This window comes from Nymphaea colorata, chromosome 4 (genome assembly GCF_008831285.2).
Source record: "Nymphaea colorata isolate Beijing-Zhang1983 chromosome 4, ASM883128v2, whole genome shotgun sequence".
Classification (NCBI taxonomy): Eukaryota; Viridiplantae; Streptophyta; class Magnoliopsida; order Nymphaeales; family Nymphaeaceae; genus Nymphaea; species Nymphaea colorata.
The window spans coordinates 19,135,733-19,158,916 of record NC_045141.1 but is presented as its reverse complement, the minus strand read 5'-3'; the positions used below and the strand labels follow the sequence as shown (position 1 = coordinate 19,158,916).

Genomic DNA, 23,184 nt, shown 5'->3' with positions numbered 1-23,184 from the left:
CGTACCTTCTCTCCTGCATATTTATGTTCATGAGGTAAGATCAAATTAATCTATCAAAGATTATAAAGTTACCATTAATACTGTGAAGTTGCTCGTTTATGTTTAGTCTAATTAGTTACTCCTCCGCCTTAAAATATTGATATTGCAGACAACATATAACCTACCAAGGAACTTCTTTCTAAGAAGAAAAATGACCGTCCATGTTGTTGGAACGTTTTGTTAGAAACCCCCGTTGGAGAGCCACATCTTTCTAAGGACTAAGCCATGTTTTGCAGACTCGATGCCCCTTGAAGTATCGCAAGCATATGATAATTTAGTGACACTTTACGATGCCAAAGTTTTAGTAAATCCATTCTGGTGAACTAATACTAATATTTAAGGAGTCCAAATTAAAGATGATCATTTGAGGTTATCCATTGTGCTTTACATGTAAACAAAAGTTCATCCATTGTTTTGGTGGGTCTACCAATTGTTGCTGCCGGACTCCATGGCTGCAACATACCAAAAATTTTTAATGAAAACCAGCTTATCACTGAATTTGGTAGCAAGAAAAGGTTCTTCGCATTGAGTAAGCAATTTTCATTAGTGGGTGCCCTTCATCTAGATCATATCCTGGTAAAATGAACAAACATTATTTACAGTTATAAAAAATCAAAGAAACTTCTTCACAATCAGCACATGAACTGTGATCTTCCCCGTCCTTAGGTCCTTTCAGCAACTGCTAAGATGATATGGCCAATTCTGCCCAAGCCAAAGAAGACTCTTTTAGATTAGCAGCAGGCGACACATCAATACCATTTTCCAGCATGGAGCATAATATGTTTATCGACGGCCGCTCCGTTGGTTCCGGTCGAATGCACAAAGTCACCACTTCACATACGACTTTGATATCTTCATGCCGGAAATATTTCAGTTGTGGATCCACCAAACAAGAAATCACTTCAGGCATCTCTAGGTACTCCCTTGCCTACAAGACGTATTCATTGTAGATGTTTTTTTAACCAACATTAGTTTAGATATTGCAAAAACCACTGAAGAATTCATTTCTCAAATAGGAAACCATGAAAACAGACATCGAAAAATTAATTAGAAGAACGAACTACTCACCCAATCAACCAGGAACCCTTTGTCCTTGCAGTAAGGAGGCCTACCACTGATAATCTCCAGTAGAAGTACTCCAAATGAAAAAATGATCCCTTTCATGTCCGAACAGATTCTTCCGACTAATTCTGTGGAATTTCCATTGCTGTTGACCAAACAAGAACTTCCAGATCTAGAAAGTATTGCTTTCCAACTCTCAAAATCAACCAACTGAACCAAAAAAAATGCTTATGAGTAATAATAAGAACTAAAAGGAGCTGCCACGTATGTTAATAGAGTAGAAGAAACTGGCGCATGCACATACATGACCAACTAGACTGGTCTGTCTAATTAAAGTAGGAACGCATGCTTGAGGACATTGCCTAGTTAAGGTAGGAAGGTATGGTTCAGGCCATTCCGCCAGAGAAGGAGCAAAGGTCACAGTGCAAATGAAAGTGAGAATAAACTTATGATTGTCATTCTTGCAATACCTTGGGTGAAAAGTCCTCTGTGAGATAAACGGCACTGGAATTCAGTTCTAATAAAGTAAAAGCAGGCTGAAGCTCATAATGCATGTATCTGAGGCCACAAGCTACTCCCACAATAATTTTCATGCGCCTGGTCCATGATAGTTGACATCCTTCACCATCTGACGTTAAACCAAGCAAATCTTTGAGTTACTGAATATTCACCGTATTACTGGATTCTAAAAGCAACTCATGGCAAGACAACATACAGTGAAGGTGTTCGTACAACGTCCCGTTGGACGCATACTCAAATATGAGCATCCTTGAAAATGGATAATTCTCGCTGCAGTAGCCTATCAACTTGGCTGTGTTCTCATGGTTCAACCTTGCCAAGCCAGCCACCTACACTGACAACTAGAAACTTAGAAACTTATATATGCTCGAATAGCAATTTCAATTTTCAAATACTTCATAATATGTCAATAAATCAGACTTTAAAAACACCCTTAGTCCCTGAGAACAGATACCAAAAGTTACTGCTAGAGAACTAGAGAAAAAGTGATATACTTGCGTGGACTGCCACCTAATACAAGCTCAGGATAAAATTATTCCATGACAAAAGAGGAGAACCACTATAAAGAACTCTCGTCTTGGGGCTTAGGTGGGGATTCCATCATTCGAGAACAAAAAGATTGTAGTCTTGTAGAACTTCATTTTTTTGCAAGCGTTGATGTTTTATTGACATCCAGAGTAAACCGCCAGCAACTTCCCTTCAACAGAGACTTAATGTTTGTTCTCATAGAATATAAAGAACAGTCTTGAAGATGGATTGCAGTTTCAAAGAGAACAAGCATGGAAGAGATTCTGGATTTAAATCTAAATTACATTCTTAAAGAAAATTGTTAGCTTCAAATTCATTTTGGGAGTTACTTGTCGAATCAGCATTTAGGGCATAGGGAACTAAGAAAGCAGAATGAGTAGAGGCAAAGCTCAAGCCTTTTACTTGATCTTTCAGAGATTGCATCCCTTTCACTAGTCATCGGATTCACTAGTCATCGGATCATAACTGGATCAAAACTAGGGGCTAAGAACATCCAAAAATTCAAGGGTAAGCAGACAAGGAAACATAATCACGTTACCTGTCTTTGGAAGTAAAGATCTCGAAAACTTGTCCAACTGTCTTCTGAGATGCAAAGAGATATCACTGCAATCTCAGGTCCACCTTTCATAGTTCCCTTGTATACCACACTATCTGGAGAAGAGCCAATTATGTTGCTGAACTCTTCACATGCTACTTCGAGCTCCTGTCGGCTTATCTTCAAGACACCCTTTAATACTTCATGGCCTGCGTGCAAAAGGTATTAACCTTAAGTACTGTTAACTTTTAACTGTAATGCCAGGTCAGAAACAAATACTAAATTAAGCTTCTGAATTGGAGTAACATAGGATAGAACATCAAAAAGGTTGGACAATAAACCTGCTAGTTCTTTTGGTTCCCGTGCAGATGATATTTTTTTCCAAGATATCTTAACTTTCTTTTTGTCTTTACACTTCACAAAAACTATACCAACAATATACAGAAAAAGAGAGCCTGCAATGACCCCAGTTGCAATTTTGACAGCTAGCAGCCACATGCATTTAGTTGAGGCTTTCTGTGTGGATTCCCTTTCCTTATCTGGTTTGACAGTCGGATGGCCTTTCTGGTACTTACTGGCACCTACATAAGCATAAGAGTCCACATAAATATGAGAATGGCTTAATTGCATTTCTTCAACTGAAATATAGAAATACTTTCAGAATTCTGTCCTTAGACATGTAAAATGTCGTAGCTAGTCAAGGACATAAAATGCATATGCTAGCTTGGTCTAAATATATCTAAATAGGACAATAAGATGATATATATTGGAAGGCAGAAAATCTTCTTAGAATTTACAGAAAGCTAAAAAAACTGAAATCGTCCAATGAAACTATAATGATGAAACACATCAAACTAACATCTGAGAACCAAATGTTCAACTAGTAATGACACTCAAATGACGTACTTCTTCGAGGACTAAAAAAATAACACAAGCAAATACATAGAACAGAAACTGCAAGTTAAAGCAAATGTAGTCAAGAGAAGTGTTTAAGACAACTTTTCACAACCTAGGTTCTCTAAAGAATTAAACTATAGTTGCTTTATCCAATGTCCAACTCTTCAATCTGACATATGTTCTGCAAGAAACTGACCATGGGCCTTCACCAAACAGTGTTAGCAGAATAGGCCTGAATTAACCAATTCAAATTGAATCGATGAGAATAAATTGCATTCAGTGGCCAATTCAAGAGCTTCACCTGTCATTGTTTAATATTTTTAAAAAAGTCTTATTTAGTAATTTTTACACTTTGTCCTTTTTTTTCGAAAAAATGTTTTTTAAATTATTTTTTACCAATTCATAACTGGTCCACTTGAATCACTGAATCAGCCAATTCACAGAATCGGTAACGTGGTTGATTCATTTCCAAAACCAATTTTGACACCATCATCAATTCATCATCACTCCCCTTCATCCTTGAAACCAAAACTAACCTCTGTTTGTGGCATGTTCACCAAGGACAACAGAATTAGGAAACAGATATGATGAGAATTATTTTAGCCCACATATATATACATAAGGACTGAAATCCTTTGGATGGCCAAACAAATCCATGTCCCTATACACACACACACACGTGTGTATATATATATGTGTGTGTGTGTGTGTGTGTGTGTGTGTGTATAGAACTCTTAAATGGACATGAAAAATTTTAGGGACAAAAAAGAAAACAATTTATTTTATAAAAAAGTATATGTACACATTTACATAAAATTTGAATAACCCAACAATTACCTAAGTTTGTGTAAACTTAAGAATCTATATAGAATTGTTCAAGAGATTACTAACATTGTGTGCATGAAACAAGTACATTACTGAGTTACTAACATTCAGTGCATGAAACAAATACAGAATTTTGGATAAGAGCTTCAGAGAATACATGCTTTGAACTTATTCACAAATAGGAGAAATATATGATAAGAAGCATGCTATATAAACATATGTTCCCAAGAACTGAAATTTTCAGTTCCAGATGACCCTATCCAGAACCGTGATATTTGTGCCACCATAAAGAAAATGTTCCTCTCCAACATAACCATAAAATTTTTCATAAATACAATTTATAGATTAGGACATATCCATGCAGAACGAAGGCTTACTGCAATATAACATTTTGAAATTACTTATCCAACTGCAGGTCTTGACTGATCAAAGTTATTCCATATTCTGTCCAAATCTTCTCTTCTTTTATGTTTGAAACTGAAAGCTTATGGTGAACTAAGAAGTTGCATATGAGTCCATGACATTTCAAACAAGCAATCAAATGTTACAGATCTGTGAAGCTACGATACACAAAAAGACATGATATAAAAAAGTACAAAAAGTTTTGCAGTTCAGCATCTAAAATCTAGAATGTGCTCTTTTAGGACATCTAGTAACCTGTTACATTGAAATTTTGAACATCATATGGAACTTGGATGTTCTTCAATATAAACTACATCTACACCATCAAAAAATCACAAACCAGTCACAAGATAAACTATGAGATAGCATCGCTCACCACATTGTTGAATGGAACGTTGAATGATGGAATCCCTGTCAAGAAAACAGTTCTTTCGAAAGCTTGACCTGAAAAGACAGTATTATCTATTATGAGATTTTTTTTTTTGTGTGAATTCATATTCATATAAAAGGACAGCTGAGAGTAAGGAAAGCACCTTGGTAGATGGTCTAAGCATGAGGGAATTCTTCCAATGAAGAAATTATCAGAAAAATCTGCGACCTTCAGATTAGGAGACTGACAAAAACCAACAGAATTACTTGGGACAGTATTCCTGGCACAGAAAATGTGATTTGCATATTAAAGAAGGAAAATACTAGTGGATGGAACTGAATGCTTTATAAAAGTAAATGAATGAATGTCCTCAAATACGCTATCCTGGACTCTTAATATGTGAAACAAATGTACATTTGGGCATTCTAAAATTTATTTGGGTAAACATTAGTATGTGCTAAAATAATTATAAAACAAAGGTTTATTGTGTGCAACCAAAAGAGTTGATCAATGCAACACCATGAAGGCATGAATTTACAATTCACATGCATCACATTAGATTTTTGTTGTTTAGGAATAAAGGTCAAGACAAAAACATGGACTGCTTACTAGCTAACGCAGAAGTAGACTTAGATGCCCAACATGGATCACATCGCGATGGAAATTTCCCACCATACTTCCAGTGTGTGAACGTATAAATTGTGTCGCTCTTTCTACTTCATGCAGAAGGAGAATGTAAATTAACCAGCATATGCTAGACCTTAATGCAATGGTGCAATGATAGTTAATGGTGCAGTCGTATGCACTCACAATCCTTGCAGATTATCTGTGAGGTTCACAGGGTCGTAACTTCCAGATAAAGGTCCTTGAAGCCTGTTCTTATTCAACTTCACCTCGACAAGACTCCTCAACTTACCAAGTTCAGGGGGCAGGTTGCCCGTCAATTGATTATGTTGAAGGTATCTGAGGGGAAACCAAGTGGAAATCAAGATGAAAGCAACAGCCAGAACCAAACCTTTCATACTTTACATAAATAATTTACAAACAATAGACAGATAAACTATCACATACATCTTCATAATGCTAGTCAAGTTTCCAACTTCATTTGGTATGGTCCCAGAGAGCTGATTGCCACTCAAATCGAGGATCTTCAGTTCAGATAGTCTCCCGATTTGTTTTGGTATTATTCCAAGAATATTATTTCTTGAAAGGTTCCTGCATAAAGCAGACGACCATCAGTATGCATGGAAGATCAATCTTTCCTCCTGAAGGCCAACTTTTCCCTTTCCAGGCATGAATGCATCTGATGCAGGCAGCAGAAGAAGGGTACAAGAACGGCTGTTTCCAGCAAGAACAAAAGAAATCCACAAATTACTGAAAAGTTAGCAGCATACAGTGCTTGCAAAGAGGTCAGGAGACCAAGCTCTGGCGCAAGAAATCCACAGAGGGAAGAACTGGGTAGGTTCCTGCCGTGCACAAAATGAAGAGTATAAGAGTCAAACGCAGTAAATGGACAACGAAGTTCAGATGAGGAGAACATACAGGGATGTAACGCTTCTGGAACCTGGCCTGCAAACTACACCGGACCAATTACAAGGATCTTCATCAAGAGAATTCCAATTGGACAATCGTGAGAAGGGGTCATCATATATTGATTCCTTGAAGGCTAACAATGCGCTAACTGCAAATATGCACAGAGAAAAACAACCATCAAGATTTGTTTACATGGAATTTGTTGCTAAATCAACAGAACAGAGTAAGACGAATAGCAAAGAAGGAAACGTCGAAACGAAGTTCTTCTCAATGAACACCTTGAAGATCTAGTCCCAATTTTCAAAATGCACACGCTTTTCGTAAACACTTAACTTAGCTTCCAAATGAGCTCGGGAGGTTCAAGAAATTAGCATAACATTCGACTAGTTTCAAGCGTGCCCATCATGTAATTCCACAACAGCACGACAGTGTCAAGCAAGAACACAAGAAAACACAATAAAGAACTGAAAAAATCCAGTAGGAAAAAATAAAAGCATACCATCATCCGTTGCATCAACGCAGTGGGAAAACAATCCTAAAATGGCTGCGAGAAGAAGAAGCGCAGGTGATCTATCCTTCTTTCTCTCTTTACCCATTGAGAACTCCCACAAGAAATGCTCTCTCCCTCTCTCTCTCTCTCTGCCGCTCTGTCTCTCTCTCGCTAACTGATCAAGCTAAGAGAATCCATCTTCAGAAACCAGTTACAGAAGGAAAAAAAGAAAGCCTCCGCCAGCAGCCACAGTCACAGTTTTCCGTCCTCCTGCGCAGACCTAACGAGTAGGAAAAGCAGCGGACTGCAGGAAATGTAAGCACTAAAATGGATAGATGAGAGATTTTGAGAAAGAAATAACAGAGCAACAAGTCAAAGAGTTGGACGCCAGAGAACCAAAAATCAGTCCCTCGCTGCAACTCCAGACTCTGGTCGATAATTACCGCCAGCGAATCCTTTGGTATAAACTTCGCCGCATCCGCCTGTCGTATGTGGAAAGACAAGAAAGTCCTCAACTTTTCTTTTAAGATAGGCGCACTATACTTTCAAAGGTTTTCTATTTGTTTTGTTAATTAATTTTAAAAAAAAAAACAGAGACTGCAAGATCGTGGTAAGTAGTTGCGTTCTTGGTAAGTAGGCGGTCAATCACTAATTCAAATCTCATTTTCATTATTTTTATTAAAAAGCTAATGCATATCTTCCAAAGAAAATTACTTGTAAAAGATAAGAGAATGTGTTTAAAATGAGAATTACATTAACATAATTATATGAATCTCACCCTGATTGCTGCTCTCAATTCACGACTGTACTTCACTTCCCAGTTTCGAGTAGCAAGTCTTTTCAACTCAAATGGTGTCACACATATCAATCATATATGATACAAGAAAAGTGGTAATAATACAACAGACCTGACGTATGATAAGCAGACTTACTGTAAATTAATGGCAGCAGATATGTCTGTATTATCCAGTTTCATAATTGAATAGGCAATCTATGACATGACACAGCAACATCGAAGTGTTTCACGTCGGCCACCGAAAGACTTCGTGCTAAATGGAATCCAGATGGAAAAAAAAAAAACTACATGGTGAATGAAGATTCACAAAATGGTAGAGATTTTTATAAAGGAAAGAGGAAGTTTTGGTGGTGACGGCGACTTCCTCAGATAGAAACTAAGGGAAGATATTACTAAAGTTACGGCTGCTGTGGGGTTGAGAGGAGATAAAAGCGAGAAGCAAAAAAGGGAGAAGCCAACTGCTCTGTCCCTCACGAGATATGGATCCCAACAGTTGGGCCGATGCCTGTGCCTGTTATCGTCGTCCCACCAATTACACACTCTTCATTCTTTGGACTTCCCTCCCCACTTGGGAGAACGGGCGACCATATTGTCAGCCACCACCATCTCACTTTTCCTTTTCTTGGCATTTGGCAACCAACGAGTGAGCGTAGTCCACTAGTCTTGCTTCCTAATCTTCAACCCATGTGATCATTATGGTTTTCACAAACACTTCCACACATCCTCTCTCTCTCATATATATATATATATAACCAGAGTGGTAGAAAGTGAGAGAGATAATATACATGGAATTGCCTAACTCTTTATAAGGACCGTTTTATCTGTCATTATTGACTGTTGAGAGAAAAAAATGCAAACTAATACGACCTAACAAAAATATCCATAATTTTTTTCATTGGTTTCTTTCAACTAGCCACCGTGATAGATTAGATGTCCACATGAATAAGTTGGGTGATTTTGAAAGGCCAATATATATATAAACTTACCTTATTTTCATTTTGTCTAAAGTTTTTGTTTTTTCTCACAAGGGGCCATGATCTGTTTTTAAGTATTGTGAAATTTATTGACTTGTATTTGTGGGGGGATAAGTGGGACTTCATTTAAGGTGGAGCTGGCTGCTGCAGAGGCCCACCCATTTGTGAGTTGGAACCAATTATATGGGGCCCAAAGCTCTTATGGTGATGGTTGCCCTTTCACCATGATATTGCCTCTACCTCCGCTATGTTGACGCCAAACCTTCCTAAATAAAAACCTTGGCAGTTGTTTCCAAGAGAAAGCTCGCTTTTGCCTTTCTTGAAAGTAAAAGTGAGTAAATGATTTTCCTCTTTTTTTAATATTTGTTAATTCTAAACAAAATGAAAGGATCCTATAAGTTTTTTATAGTCTTCAATTAAATAATTAAATAAAAGAGTGATGATGGTAGGCAAGAGGCAAAGCCATCCTTCCTTTTTGTGGTTTAAAGTTGTTTCAGAAATTAAGAAGTTTTAGGATACATCTTTTAACTTTGATGTCACACATATTACTATTACATTCGAAAAGAGAGTATACTCACAAATCAAATTCAAGACATGTCATCTCACACTTGTTGTTATTGCAGTCGAGAAGAGTATAGTCACAAATCAAATTCAAGACATGTCATCTGCAGGCCTCGACAATCAGCTATGCAAGGAAAACGAAAAAACAAAAAGATAAAGAAACAGCATTTTGTAATGAAACAGCACCTTCGATATCGGCATTAAAGAAATCAAGTTAGAAGGTGATATCAATGGCGTCATAATCGGTTTCTATCTACCCGTTTGAATTAGTTAGTCGATATCAAAAGTGCCATGTTGTTCGAAATATTTTAGACTAACTTTTATATATTCTTTTCATTCATCTTTTTTTAGCCGGTTCGAATTTTACGCTCATATTATATTATTTTTTCATTTGCTTCTTAAAGAGAATCCATATTTTCTATTTTCGACGCCATCCAGAAGAACAAAACAAATGGCAATAATTACGAAATAAATGACAATAAAAACATCGGTGAAAGTGCCAATAAAGATGGGGAAAGAGAGAGGTGGTGGTGGGATCAACCTGTCCCCTCCTCCCTGGTTTAATTTATGTGCCCCATGTGCTGCCTTAAAAGCACGGGCTCCTGCCTCTGGAGCCCCACCATTTCCTAATGTCACTTACTGCTCCTTCCAGTCCCACCAATTGGTGCTCCACCCTCACCTACCCATGTTCATTTACACACAATGAATTTTTCCTTCTACTGGTAAAGAAATTTGCAGGAGCTTCAATGAAGTGATCAGAGTGGGCTCCCACCATCTTCAAACCTTAGTATAAAAACAATGCCATCAAATGTACTTACATGACACAATAACAGAACAAGAAACATTAATTTAGTGGTTTTTCTTCCTTGAAACCCTTCAGTTTTTTTAATTGCTTGCTTGTGTTTGGGAATGTAGTTTTGGAGTTTAGGCTTTTTGTTCCAAGATGAGACGATGAGAGAGTATAGCGATGAAAAAAAATTCAGAGATGTTGTTGCAATCATAAGAGCAGTAAATAATACAAGTTTTCTGGTCATCCAGTCACTAAACACTTTGTATACCTACTTCTCCTATCTTCACTTCCCTCAAAGTAGGTCCAGTGATGTGTCCAAGGAGAGATGAAGCGTCCTTTCGATTTCCATGGACGCCATGATCTTTTGTCATATGGAGTGCAGTGCGCTTTAAAATTAAGGTATCCCATTCTTTACCAGAGTTAAGGGAGTAGGATGGTGCTTTCAACTCCTTTCCTGACAATGGTCATAATCCTCTAACTCACCTGACAAGCAGCTTCAGTGATTAAATGATAAAGTGATAGCCGTTGTCTGCCAATGAATTATGATGGTTATGCTCATTAAATGCCATTTAAGCTATAACGAACATTCCACCCAAAATGCAAGGATACACCAACCTCCTTTCCACATTCTGGCGCTACTCTCTCTCTCTCCCCCCCATACAGGAAATTTGTTTTGATTTCTCATCTACTTGTCCTATACTGTAGGCCACTTTAGTTAATGTCTCATTTTGTGATACATCAAACAGCAGAACTGCTATGTTGTCATCTTCTGTTTGTTCCAAGCTTCCTGCTCCCATTCATGTACTTGTTTTATGGATTCATTCTTCCTTGTCATCAGCGACTCTATTGCAGCAGGATCGGGAGGAAGAAGAGCGCAAGGACCTTCATCTCGTGCGTGTTTCACCATCGACTCATTCAAGAATTGCAGCGCACGGCCCCTTTGGGGGCAAGCCATGGATTCTAAGCAGACTTGCTTTGCGTTTGTAGGAATTGTGGGCTTGTATTTTAGTAGCTTCGCATATTCAGTTAGGGAATGAAACATGTAGTCATATACGTACTCCATTTTCAAGTCATTCATAATGAAACCGCTTCCTGCCTTCCCAATCTCTTGAGCCTGCATGGAACAATTTAGAATTCACAAAAAATTATGTGAAAGCATACAAAAGCAGTCTGTGTTCAAAGGAGACCATAGTCCTGTACATCTATAAACTATGGCCAACAATTCATCAGCCAATATATGGGCATGAACAAAGTCCAAAGCTCATGAGTGGGCGGCAACTCTTGTGAGAATGCAAGGTTAACTTGCGACCAAGTTATCATTTGCTGCACATGCAACATTTTCTAGATCAGACATTTGTTGCATGTTTAAATTATGTCGCGTAAGGAACAAATACATCTCATATGCAGTTAGAAATGAAAGTTTAAAAATTTGCCTATATATATATATATATATATATATATATATATATGGAGCAAAACTGCAAAAGACACACATAGCAAAGAAGAGAGGGTGAAAAAAACTAGCACATAATAACAAAAAGTTTTTGACAAAGGGTTTTTTCTAAATCAATTCTTCCCTAACCGGTAGGGAAGTACTTAATGATGAACCCTGCTTTGTTGATTGGCAAATTCATCGCAAACATGTGCAATATTATGGCAAGTTCAGTAAATATTTTACAGCAAAATGGATTGACTACCACATTTGAAGAACAATAAAACATCAGTTGATTATGTATTCCTTCTTTTCTTTGGTAAAGGGTAGCAGTTATATCATTTAATTTCTTTTCTCTGCTTCCAGTTCACTAATTGCAGACAGGTTGTGAGACAATAAAAACTAAAGGATATCAAACTTGTGTTTGAATACTAAGGGTTAGGATGTTTTTTGTGATTTCTGCCTTTGAAATGTGCCTTCAGAGTGGACAGTGTGATGGAATTTGACATGCAGGTAGGATTGGTAGAATGGTGGAACAAGACGTTGCCTGCTCTGAACGCGACACTGTTCCTCACATCAAATGCCCTTTGCAAAAACACCCATATAAGATGACCACTGGAAACACAGGAGAAGGTATGAAGGACAGTTACTGTCAAGAAAAAATGGGGTCGTGGATACAACAGGGAAATAATAAAACCATGCCACAAATACAGCCTAACATAGACTGGAAATAGGGTGCCATATGCGGTGATAAGTATGATGTCCCTGCAATGACAGAAGCATCAATACGTAATGTCAATGCATGAGCAATATTTTTGTCCTCAACATCACGACGACAAGCAACCTTCAAGAGGTAAACCTGATTAGGCCTTGATCACCAAGCCTTACAAGGACAATGTCATTGGAAAGGCGAGGCTGTAACATGGCAGAGTTAGGACTCGATCCATGGTCTACAACTTGACACCCTGCACTGCCCCTTCTTGGTGCTTGTTCACAACATATGGTAAAAATACCACTCTGAATCTGTAATGCAATGTTTTGATGTTGGTTCTATACCGCGTGCATACATCAACAAAGATCACCATTAACACTCAGACCTACCAAAACTGATTGTAGATTGTAGAAACAAAATGTGCACGAGAGAAGAAGAAAGCACACGGATGTAACGTGGAAAACCCTCGACTCGAGGGAAGAAAAACCACGGGTGAGGAGGTCTGGTGCCCACTAGCCTCCAGACACTCTCTCTCTTCTACACTTCATTAACACTAAGATTAGGGTTTACAGAAGTATAAGTAGTCCTAATTAGGACAAACCGGATCGGGTACGGATCCGGACCCGAACAACAAAACCCGTCAACACTCCCCCTCAAGTTGGGCATACATATCAAACATGCCCAACTTGGATACATTTCTCTCAAATGGAGTTACACTTAAGGCCTTGGTTAGGACATCAGCAGTTTGGTCTTCAGACTTCATGTAAGGTAGCGTTAATTCCTTAGCATCAATTCTTTCTCTGATGAAGTGACGGTCGATCTCCACATGCTTTGTTCGATCATGAAGAACCGGGTTGTTAGCCAAGTTAATTGCAGACTTATTATCACAATACATCCTCATAGGCCCTTCAATCTCTATTCCAATATCTGTCAGTAAGATCTTCAGCCATAACAATTCTGATACCCCAGTAGCCACAGCCCTATATTCAGCCTCTGCACTCGAGCGGGAACACACATCTTGTCTCTTGCTTCTCCAAACAACCAAATTTCCCCCCAAGTAGACGCAGTATCCTGAAGTAGATCTTCTGGTGTCAACACAGCCTGCCCAGTCTGCATCAGAATACCCTTCAACTTCAATAGATCTTTGTTGCACATATAGAAGTCCCTTTCCGGGATTCTTCTTCAAGTAGCACAAAATTCTATCTACAGCCTTCAAGTGCATATCTGTAGGTGCATGCATGAACTGGCTCATCACATTTACAGCAAATGTGATATCAGGTCTAGTCAGAGTGAGATAAATCAGTTTGCCAACTAGACGTTGATATCTCCCTTTAGCTTCTTCACCCAACAGTTCTCCATCTTTGCTACCAAGTTTATGCCCAGCATCTATAGGAGTAGAGGCTGGTCTGCATCCCAGTTTTCCTGTCTCCTTTAGTAGATCCAGGGTATACTTCCTTTGACTAAGTACAAGAGTTGTACCTGATCTAGCAATTTCAATACCCAGAAAATACTTCAGCTTACCAAGATCTTTTAGATCGAATTCAGTAGATAGTAAACCCTTTAACACACGAGTGGGCATGCGATTAATCAAGTAGACACTAGTAAGGATTGCATCACCCCAATAGTATTTTGGGAGATGTCTTTGGAACAGTATGGCTCGGGTGACATTGAGCAACTGACGATTTTTCCTCTCAGCAACCCCATTTTGAGGGGGGTATAACTACAGGATGTCTCATGAACAATCCCCCTCTTTCGAAAGAATTCTTCAACAGTGAGACACAGATATTCACGAGCATTATCAGACCGAAAAGTCTTGACAGAATTTCCATATTGGTTTTCCACTAGGAGGATGAAAGTTTCAATAATGTGAGGCACCTCACTACGATCTTTCAACAAATACACAAAGGTACATCTTGAATAATCATCTATAAAGGTTATAAAGTATTGAAAACCACCACGAGAATGAATGCCCGAAGGCCCCCACACATCAGAATGAACCAAGGAGAAAGCTTTATTAGAACGACTATTTGAAATTGGATAAGAAGCTCTAACATGCTTCGCAAACTGACACACATCACATGATAACATGGAAATGTTTAAACTAGAACATAGTTCAGGGAACAAATGTTTCAAAATCCCAAATGGGAGATGACCAAGGCGTTCATGCCAAAACAAAAATAACTGACGACACTCTTCCTCCTTCTTTTCTGTTCTGCTGACTGCTGACATAAGAGCTGTGACAACGCGTATAGGAAGCCGATACAGCCCATCAGACACCAAACCAATCCCAATCCTCTTCCCTGTCACCAAGTCCTGCAAAACACAATGTTTTTCAGAAAATATAAGCTCACACTTCAGTTCCTTGATAATCTTACTAACAGATAACAAATTTAAGGGAAGATGAGGAACATGTAAGGCATCATGAACTAAAAAATTATTTAACAAGGAAAGACTCCCTTTCCCTGCCACTGAAGTAAAGGAACCATCGGCAAGGGACACACGTTCCTTTCCCGAGGATAGCTTGTAGTCATGGAAAAGCTTGGGGTTGCCAGTCATGTGATGAGTGGCACCGCTGTCAACAATCCATTCACCCATAGAAGAAGTACCTTCTCCCCCTGAAACAGCCAATGCCTGATTGATCTTCACCTCATCTGGTGTATCTGCCTGACCAACATCAATCTTACTCAAATATGCTCGTAGCTCACGAATCTGCTCTGCAGAAATAGAACCTTTCCCATCACTCAGACTTGTTGCAGACGATACAGGCTTCTTCCCACTCGAAGACCTCCCCCTACTATCCTTCTTCTCTGGATACAGGTCCCAACAAAAATCCCTAGTATGACCAAGTTTTTTGCAATGAGTACATTTTCGGGAAGAACGAGGAGTTCCAACAGGGGCACGGCTAACATAGGCAGACTGTTCTTCCCCCTTTCGTCCACTAGAGAGCAGCCTTCTCTGTTCTTCAGCTTCAACACGGGAATAGACATCTTCAATACTAAATGATTCGTCAGAGTTAAGAATCTGACCCCTTATATTTTCAAAGTCATCATTCAGTCCGGATAAGAAAAGGAATACCCTGTTTTCCCATTTATCAGTCATGTACTGCATCTGGTCGTGAGGACACCTCCATGGAATATCAGAGTGATAGTCAAGGTCCTCCCACTTAGATTTTAATGCTGCATAAAAGTCTGCAACCGAGAGAGCACCTTGTCGCAGGGAATACACATCCTTCATAAGTTGATACACACGAACTTTCCTTTTCTTTTGGCCATACATCTGCTCCAAAATAATCCACATATCCCTTGCAGTCTTCTTACGAAGAATGAGGGGTTGGATATCCGGGGACACTGAATTGACAATCCAGGTTTTGACCTGGTTGTCTTCAAGAAACCATGTATCCCAAGCCAGACTATCTGCAGCAGGTTCAACCTTTCTCCCATTCACATAGGCAATGCGTCCTCGCCCAGCAATCCCCATGGTAATCGCAGCAGACCATCGGGAATAGTTCTCCTTGGTAAGTTGAATGGTGGTAACCTGAACCGGTACATGATCAGTCCGCGCAGACACAACATCAGGCAGAGTAGTGTTGACTGAAGAAGAAGACGAGTCAGCCATGATCACGAGGTAGAAGTGGCTGCCAAAGAACACACACAGCAGCAGTAACCGAGAGAAGAGGTGAGATGACGTAGTCGGGGATCAACGGCGGAAGTGACGGGAGCTGCGGAAGCAGCAGGACGCGGCGGAAGCAGAGGGCCGCGCTTGGCAGCGCGCGCCGAGAAGAGGCGACGGCGTCGGACGTCGGCGTCGGTGGTCGGACGTCGGCATCGGCAGAGGCGTCAACAGAGACGTTGGCGTCGGCAGTCACGACACCAGCGACGCAGCAGCGGTCACAGCCACGGCGGGGCAGCGACGGAGGCAGTCACGCGGCCACGGTGCGGCGACAGCGGCGGTGGTCACGGTCACGGCCAGGACAGCGGCGGCGCAGCAAGGGCAGCGGCGGCGGTGGTGGTAGCGACGGCGACGGTGGTAGCGGCGGCGGCAGTCAGGGTTGGAACTTCACAACCATAGAACAAAAAACAGATTTTGTTTTCTCCAAGTCCGACGGCTCTGATACCATGTAGAAACAAAATGTGCACGAGAGAAGAAGAAAGCACACGGATGTAACGTGGAAAACCCTCGACTCGAGGGAAGAAAAACCACGGGTGAGGAGGTCTGGTGCCCACTAGCCTCCAGACACTCTCTCTCTTCTACACTTCATTAACACTAAGATTAGGGTTTACAGAAGTATAAGTAGTCCTAATTAGGACAAACCGGATCGGGTACGGATCCGGACCCGAACAACAAAACCCGTCAACATAGATCAACAAAAGGTGCTGCCAAACAAATTGTAAGGCTTGCAACTCTATAAATTTGTAAATCATGTTTTGCTGTTATGTGCAGAAAGAAACCACATTTTCATGCGAAGCAACCGGCCTCCAAGTATTTCCTCAAAAAAAAAAAAACAAAAACAAAACAAAACAAAACAAAAAAAATCCATTGACAACAAAGTTTAAGCCTGATTACCTTCTGTGGATGGGTGTTCCCCCAATCAACTGCAAACTTGATGGAGGGGCATTTGCTCTCAGTACTAATGGGCCAAAAGTGATGGCTCGGCATGAGGGACCTGGAGAAGAAGTCATAGTATCGATCCTTAACTGACAGAGTTGGGGAGTCGCATGCCAATATATACTTCCTGCTCACGGACCATGCAATCCCTTCCACATAAATTTTGTATCTGAAAACACAGTGTTTGAAAATGTTCATCAGCTTAATCATGGCCGGCCCGGAATACATGTTCGATCGATGGACTTAGAGAGTTGGCAGAAGAACAGAGTCTGACCTGTGAGTGCATTGATCTGCCATGTTGGATTGCTTGAATCCATGTCGAATTTCGTCGTCCCAGTTCTACAGCAGAATTGTGGGTAAATAACCAGAAAAAGACTCACATAACCCTATGCAACAAATTCAAGGTCATATTTGGAGATGAAATTTACGTGTGTAATTTTTTAATCCTAAATCAATGACTGGAAATGATTCAAATTTCGTAGGCAAAATTGTTCTCTCGAAAAACATAGGCTTTTGGTCATAACAATCACATGATCTAATTTTCATGTACAAGCGTTTGCAACCTATAACAACACACACACATGTACGTACAGGCATGTACAAGATCTGAGAAACTAACATATATCAGCTGCAAGATTATGCAATTTATGAATACTTCTGCAAAACTAACAAAATATGCAAACGTACTAGGTCTGGTCCATTTGTTAAGAATGGCCAATGGGTTACTTGAGTTGTGCTTTTTGGTGATGAAAAGATGAATTTGAGGCTGGAGCGAGTGTGAAAATTCTAAGGTTTTTTATCAAATATTTATAAGAAAACGCATCATAAACCACCAAGTGTTGATTCTCGAATTGACAAATGATCTTCTTGAAAGAACATACAAGATCACTACGAGTTCCGGTTGACACATATCAGTTGGCAAAGGGTAGCAGATATTATGATGAATAACTAAGCTGTCATAAAATAGAACGCTAGTTAAGATTGTGCCTGGACATATATGCGCATGTTCCACTCAGAAAGGTTGCACTTGACGAGTTCCTGCCTGTGAGGAAGCCCTGGGTTCCCCCTCCAATAAGCGGTAGGATCTCTGTCCTTCCATTTGACCCTCCCATTGCCTGCATTTAGGTCTTCCAGCAGCGGCACCCATGGCTTGATATTCACCTCAGGCCTGCATCATGTATATGTATATATGTATTTATATTTATTTATATAAGTAGTATCAAACACACTGCAGCAAGGATCAGACGCTCGGGACTTACCAGCCCCAAAAGGACCAATCTGGGAAAACGACGTCGTGCGTGGCGTCGTCGCCGCAGTAGTGAAACACCGGCGGAGGGACGAGCCCTTTGTCCCCGAAGTACCTGGTCTGGACCACTGGGACGTCCTCGCAGTTGAACATGAGGTCTAGATCCGGGATCTGGCCGGGGTACCATTGGAGGAGCTGAAGGATGCCCCAAATGGTGAACAAATCCCTCGTCTGGAAGGACCTCCGGTACGTCTCTACGTACGCCTTGCCGTCGAGGACGACCAGCCGGAAGTGGCTGAGCCGCTGGCCAGATTCCACCATCTCCCGGGTGATGCCGCTCCGCTTCCATGGCCGGAGGTCCTCATGGATCCACCTGAAGTAATCGGGGCAGGCAGGACCCGGTCGGAATGTCCGAACCACAGGCGCCGGTGCGACGGGGCAAAGGCCCGGATCCTTCCCAGCTGGACATTCTAGTAAGTACCTCTGGCTCGAACCGATCGTCCTGAACGGGTTCCGTAACCAGTTGCTTGCTGAAATGGACTGCAGACGCAATATTGAAAAAACAAAAAAATTCAGCCGACTTTTTTTTTTTCAAAAAATTTGCATATGAAATCGAGAATAACATCTTTTGGTTTCAAAAAAATCATAACGTCAATCTTAAAAAGCAGATCATATATTCTATAGAAATTGGGTAAAAGATTTAGCTCTTTTTAAGAAATAAAATGAAATACTTTTTCTACTAAAAAAAGCATTCACATTTACAATGGACTTTTTCCAAAATTTGTTACATTTCTGCATTTTATTTTGATTAATGAAAAATCTAAGTTTTGTTAAATTGTGTGTTTGGGTGGTACAATTAAGGCGCTGTTGTTGAGATTAACTTAGTTTGGAGTGTCACCCAAACATGGATTGTGTGTTTGCGTGGTACAATTAAAGCATCATCTAAGGGCGCCTTAAGACAAGGGCAGCTTTAACCATGTTACGACACAAAGGAGTGTGCCCGTTCGATGCTTGATTACTAAGAAACAGTATCCTTCCGAGTCTTTGATCAGACTTTGAGTTTTTCCACCATCACATGCACTTTCATACAATATAAGCAACTGTTGTTCTTCTCTTAAGAAAAGTTATGCAAATCTCAAACTGATTAATCTTGTAAGTGCATGCCTTCTAATATAAGCCCTACATATTGAGTCTTTGAGGCAATTCGTTCTTTTCTTTCAGTCGTCGGCTTCCTCGCATTTCTACAATGTTTAGTGGATGGATTCCGAATATGAAAAAGTCGGTTACAAAATACTGTTTAACTATTTGCCCAATAATAAATTACCGCCTTAACTTTTAAATGTGATTATATAGGCCCTCAACTTTATCGAAGCTTGTTATTTTTTATGTTATTTCACTGTCACATATTATTTTCTGTTTTAACCTGTCTTTCTTTGTTTTGTGCATTTCACCTGCAACACTGGAATAACATAACGCTAAAACAGGCGCTTCATAAACCCCCCCGAAAACATTAGCTTTTTTTTAAATGCCGGTTTCTAAAGTCAAAAGTCTTTGCATCATAAACTCATGCTGATAATTGAGGGGCACACACATATAATTGGGGTCAACCGTTATCTAAATATATAAATTTTATAGAACTGTGTGAGCACAAGTGGCATAGCTTTGTGGAAAGAACACCTAAACCTATGTAGTTTGGCTGACGAGTGACATAATTTAATAGCTTTCTCTTTCTCCCTCTCTCTACATGTATTTATAAAGGCCTAATTTGGATTGACTAGATTAATGATCCTTAAGCTGTCATCTTTGAATTAACTTGCATAATGACGATCCTTAAAGTTTCATCTTTGAATTAACTCAATTGATGATTCTTAAAGTGCAATGCATATAAATGTATTCATTCAAAAGTAACCTTACGCTAGTAATTGCCATATCCCTCTCTTTACATACTGCTCCCCCTTAGTATCTAGGGTGGGTTGATGGCTATACAGCCGGAAAGAAAGATAAAGGAAGTCGTAAAGAAGAAAAAAATGGTGTTTAATATAAGGTGCCAATTATATTGTGGTGCCAATGTATCACTCAATCCTGATTATTAGATTGGGTAATACTGAGACATGTAAGTAAAATGTTAACAAAAAAAATTATAAGGTACTTTTGTTTTTTGATAGACGTACTAAATTTATTTGACCTTTTTTTGTTTTCTAAATGCATTGTAGCCACATATCTTTCTTGTCATAGTTATAAATTTAGATATCTTATACATACATTTTACCCTGAACGACCTTTTATATATATATATTCGTTGAACTTCGGCCTGGTCATTATTGTAACGCCACAAAAGTTTAGTCTCGTATTGAAGATTGTGAGAAATCTTTAAAAACTTATAAGTGAGATCATTAATGAGATGGTTGTCATGGTTTCTAGTTTTTTTAGGGTTGGAACCAAAACACTCAGACATGTGGTCCCCACAAGCACGGATGCGTGTGCCTTAAGGAGGTACTCCAAAAGTTTAATCTCGTATTGAAGATTGCGAGAGATCTTCAAGAACTTATAAGTCGTATTGAAGATTGCGAGAAATCTCCAAGAACTTATACGTGAAGTCATTAATGATATGATTGTCATTATTCCTAATCTTTTTGAGGTTAAACGCAAAAGGGTGGGTCGCATAAAGTGGTCAAGTTGTTACAATCATTAACACAGTTCTCTAATCAATCACCGGCCAGTAGGCAGCCAATTGCTGGTTTGAGTCACCACGGCAGTACGGGCACATTTAAAGGCACCATCACAGTCCTAAACCAGGGAGCAGGGAAACGGAAAAAAGGGCTTGAATAGGTGAAATTCTCTGTCCCTGGAAACACACCATTTCATGTGCAACTCTTCCTAAAAAGAGCACATCACATTACTGGGTCCGTGGGAAAATGTGGTTTTCCTTTTTCCTTCTTCATTCCATCCTTTTGGCGATCTCAATTCCGAATCTTTTCACACTCTTTTTGTAAAATATCTTTCAGCCTAAAGGAGCCTGATAACGATCAAATGAATACTTAGTGCATTGAAATCTAAACAGCTGGCCGCAATTCTCTCTCTCAGAGAGAGAAAAAAAAGGAGGAGAGTTGCTACCTGATCGACCCACTGAAAGGCGACGAAGACAGCAATAAGGAGGAAGAAGGAGATGAAGAAAGACGCCGTTGCTATGAGCTTCTTCACTCTCCTCAAGCTTACCACCATCAACCCGACGCTTCCCAACTCCCCACTCTGCCCCATCTCTCTCTCTCTCTCTCTCTCTCTCTCTCTGTGCTTGCCTTTTACCTGTTTTTTCTGATTCAACCCCAAAACCCTTTCTTCTTAAATAGAATTGGCAGAAATTTGCTTAAAAAGCAAGCACTACCATCCAATGAGTCTATATCTACGCGCTTGAACTCCTCCCTACTGAAACGAAAACCACGCGGTCGATCGGTCTTTTGACCCTCCCTCCAAAGCCAACCTCCACCGTGTCAAAACACCTTAAGAGGGTGTTTAAAAGCATCAGGATTTAAAATTTGTGAATTTAAGATCAGACCCTCTCCCTCAGATGCTAAATGTGACATTTTCTCAATAAAATAAGGATCTTCAGTGTAGATCTTAGTTTTGATCAAAGATACTTAGTTTGATGAACCATATATTTTATCGTATCAACAAAAACATGCCAAGTCGGATCCATATAAGATCCATGAATTTCAAACCTGGAGTCATCAAACGACCCCTTCAGCATTTCATTTAAGCTCTAGTCCAAACAATTGCAATCTAATCTTCAAATTAATGAATTCCTAGTAATGTTTCAACGACTATTGGAATAGAAGTTGATGTCCTATTTCTTTTCCATAGTGAGAGATGATTTTGTCCTCTACTAGCGTTGCCATATGTTCAAATTGGTAATTATGGATAATTCCTCTTTCATTATTTCCATCATGATGTCCATGAGTTGTTTCTTAGTTTTGTTGTATCGATACGGTACTCAATTAATGCTTTCTTTCTAGTTTCTAATCCAATCTCCAAATAGAATTCTCACGAGCTCGATACATCCAAGAGGAAGAACGATCTCGATTATCATGTCAAGATGGAAAGTGACTATGCCGCTCAGAGGAGTACATTGGTCATAATAGCTTTAACATACAAACAATCCCGATCATTCCTACTGTTTGGCATGGGCTCTGACCCCATTTCAATTTTTTTTTTAAATTTAGATGTAAATTTTAGAAAATTTTACTTATCCTATATAAAAATTTTGAAAAATGATATTTCAGTTCATGTCAAAATTTAGAAACTTTAATTTGGCCCTTCTGATGAAAAATTTCTAGTTTCGCCCGTACCTTCGGAGCATTACTGTCCATCAACTCTAGCTACCGATTCACGACGGAACCAAACAGTTCAGCTTTAGATTCACTTTGATAGATGATTAACCGATGTGCATGAAATTTTTGTGCACCATGGGTCTGTATATAACCCAGTTCGGCCAAGATGTTCGAATCCCTCAAGCGTCACCATGGACCCAAGGTACTCCAAATACTCTATCGAAATCAGTGTCTCCCCTTGTTTCATTTCTAAGCTTAGATTCAAGTCAGTGATAAATTAATCAGCCCTGCTCTTTGACTTGTGTGGCCCGTAATGCATCTACCGTGGGCGGCACCTCGCTCAAGGAACTTTAGCATGTTCTAATCCGATTCATACTTCAGCAATTAATGTGAATAAGGGGAAGATCATAGAAGAAGTGAATTGAATTGGTTTTCCCTTCCTCAAACTATGCCTAAAAGGCTCTATGGCGATCATAAATTAACTTGCTTTTCCAAAGTTATATTCAATAATATTCCAAGTGTACATGTGCATGGAGCAACTTC

The 23,184-nt window shown here is 39.6% G+C and overlaps 3 protein-coding genes across 4 annotated transcripts; all 3 read right to left on the bottom strand.

Annotated features, from left to right (window-relative positions):
• Positions 1 to 537: 537 nt before the first annotated feature.
• LOC116252753 (probable LRR receptor-like serine/threonine-protein kinase At1g63430) lies at positions 538 to 7,643 on the bottom strand. The gene is made up of 13 exons (XM_031627256.2): positions 7,210 to 7,643; positions 6,720 to 6,858; positions 6,572 to 6,643; positions 6,249 to 6,392; positions 5,988 to 6,140; positions 5,341 to 5,457; positions 5,184 to 5,251; positions 3,025 to 3,264; positions 2,687 to 2,892; positions 1,817 to 1,949; positions 1,572 to 1,729; positions 1,108 to 1,311; positions 538 to 967 (listed from the first exon to the last, which is right to left on the bottom strand). Exons 1-13 carry the CDS (start codon positions 7,304 to 7,306, stop codon positions 722 to 724), a joined length of 1,977 nt encoding a protein of 658 aa, XP_031483116.1. The 5' UTR covers positions 7,307 to 7,643; the 3' UTR covers positions 538 to 721.
• A 2,856-nt stretch (positions 7,644 to 10,499) lies between these two features.
• On the bottom strand, positions 10,500 to 21,551 carry LOC116252147 (uncharacterized). Of its 2 annotated transcripts, none has more exons than XM_031626234.2 (6): positions 21,431 to 21,551; positions 18,330 to 18,856; positions 18,058 to 18,238; positions 17,345 to 17,409; positions 17,029 to 17,239; positions 10,500 to 11,435 (listed from the first exon to the last, which is right to left on the bottom strand). In XM_031626234.2, the coding sequence occupies exons 1-6, from the start codon at positions 21,536 to 21,538 to the stop codon at positions 11,076 to 11,078; spliced, it is 1,452 nt and encodes a 483-aa protein (XP_031482094.2). In that variant the 5' UTR covers positions 21,539 to 21,551; the 3' UTR covers positions 10,500 to 11,075. The 2 variants fall into 2 exon arrangements, with proteins under 2 accessions (XP_031482094.2, XP_049933327.1); XM_050077370.1 differs by lacking the exon at positions 10,500 to 11,435 and adding an exon at positions 11,480 to 11,644.
• Positions 14,649 to 17,013, bottom strand: LOC126409998 (uncharacterized). The gene is made up of 2 exons (XM_050077371.1): positions 15,072 to 17,013; positions 14,649 to 14,778 (listed from the first exon to the last, which is right to left on the bottom strand). The coding sequence occupies exons 1-2, from the start codon at positions 16,078 to 16,080 to the stop codon at positions 14,735 to 14,737; spliced, it is 1,053 nt and encodes a 350-aa protein (XP_049933328.1). The 5' UTR covers positions 16,081 to 17,013; the 3' UTR covers positions 14,649 to 14,734.
• Positions 21,552 to 23,184: the final 1,633 nt, after the last annotated feature.

What these genes read in the sequence shown, in the direction of transcription:
- LOC126409998 (XM_050077371.1), bottom strand. Translation starts at nt 16,080, where the DNA reads ATGGCTGACTCGTCTTCTTCTTCAGTCAACACTACTCTGCCTGATGTT. An exon ending in GGCTGTTTCAGGGGGAGAAG is followed by an intron (nt 14,779 to 15,071) that starts GTACTTCTTCTA and finishes TGTGTTTTGCAG; the next exon opens with GACTTGGTGACAGGGAAGAG.
- LOC116252753 (XM_031627256.2), bottom strand. Translation starts at nt 7,306, where the DNA reads ATGGGTAAAGAGAGAAAGAAGGATAGATCACCTGCGCTTCTTCTTCTC. An exon ending in ACAGATAATCTGCAAGGATT is followed by an intron (nt 5,458 to 5,987) that starts GTGAGTGCATAC and finishes TTTCTGTGCCAG; the next exon opens with GAATACTGTCCCAAGTAATT. An exon ending in GGAACCAAAAGAACTAGCAG is followed by an intron (nt 2,893 to 3,024) that starts GTTTATTGTCCA and finishes TTTTGCACGCAG; the next exon opens with GCCATGAAGTATTAAAGGGT.
- LOC116252147 (XM_031626234.2), bottom strand. Translation starts at nt 21,538, where the DNA reads ATGGTGGTAAGCTTGAGGAGAGTGAAGAAGCTCATAGCAACGGCGTCT. An exon ending in GATTGGTCCTTTTGGGGCTG is followed by an intron (nt 18,239 to 18,329) that starts GTAAGTCCCGAG and finishes TACATGATGCAG; the next exon opens with GCCTGAGGTGAATATCAAGC. An exon ending in GCAGATCAATGCACTCACAG is followed by an intron (nt 17,240 to 17,344) that starts GTCAGACTCTGT and finishes CTGTGTTTTCAG; the next exon opens with ATACAAAATTTATGTGGAAG.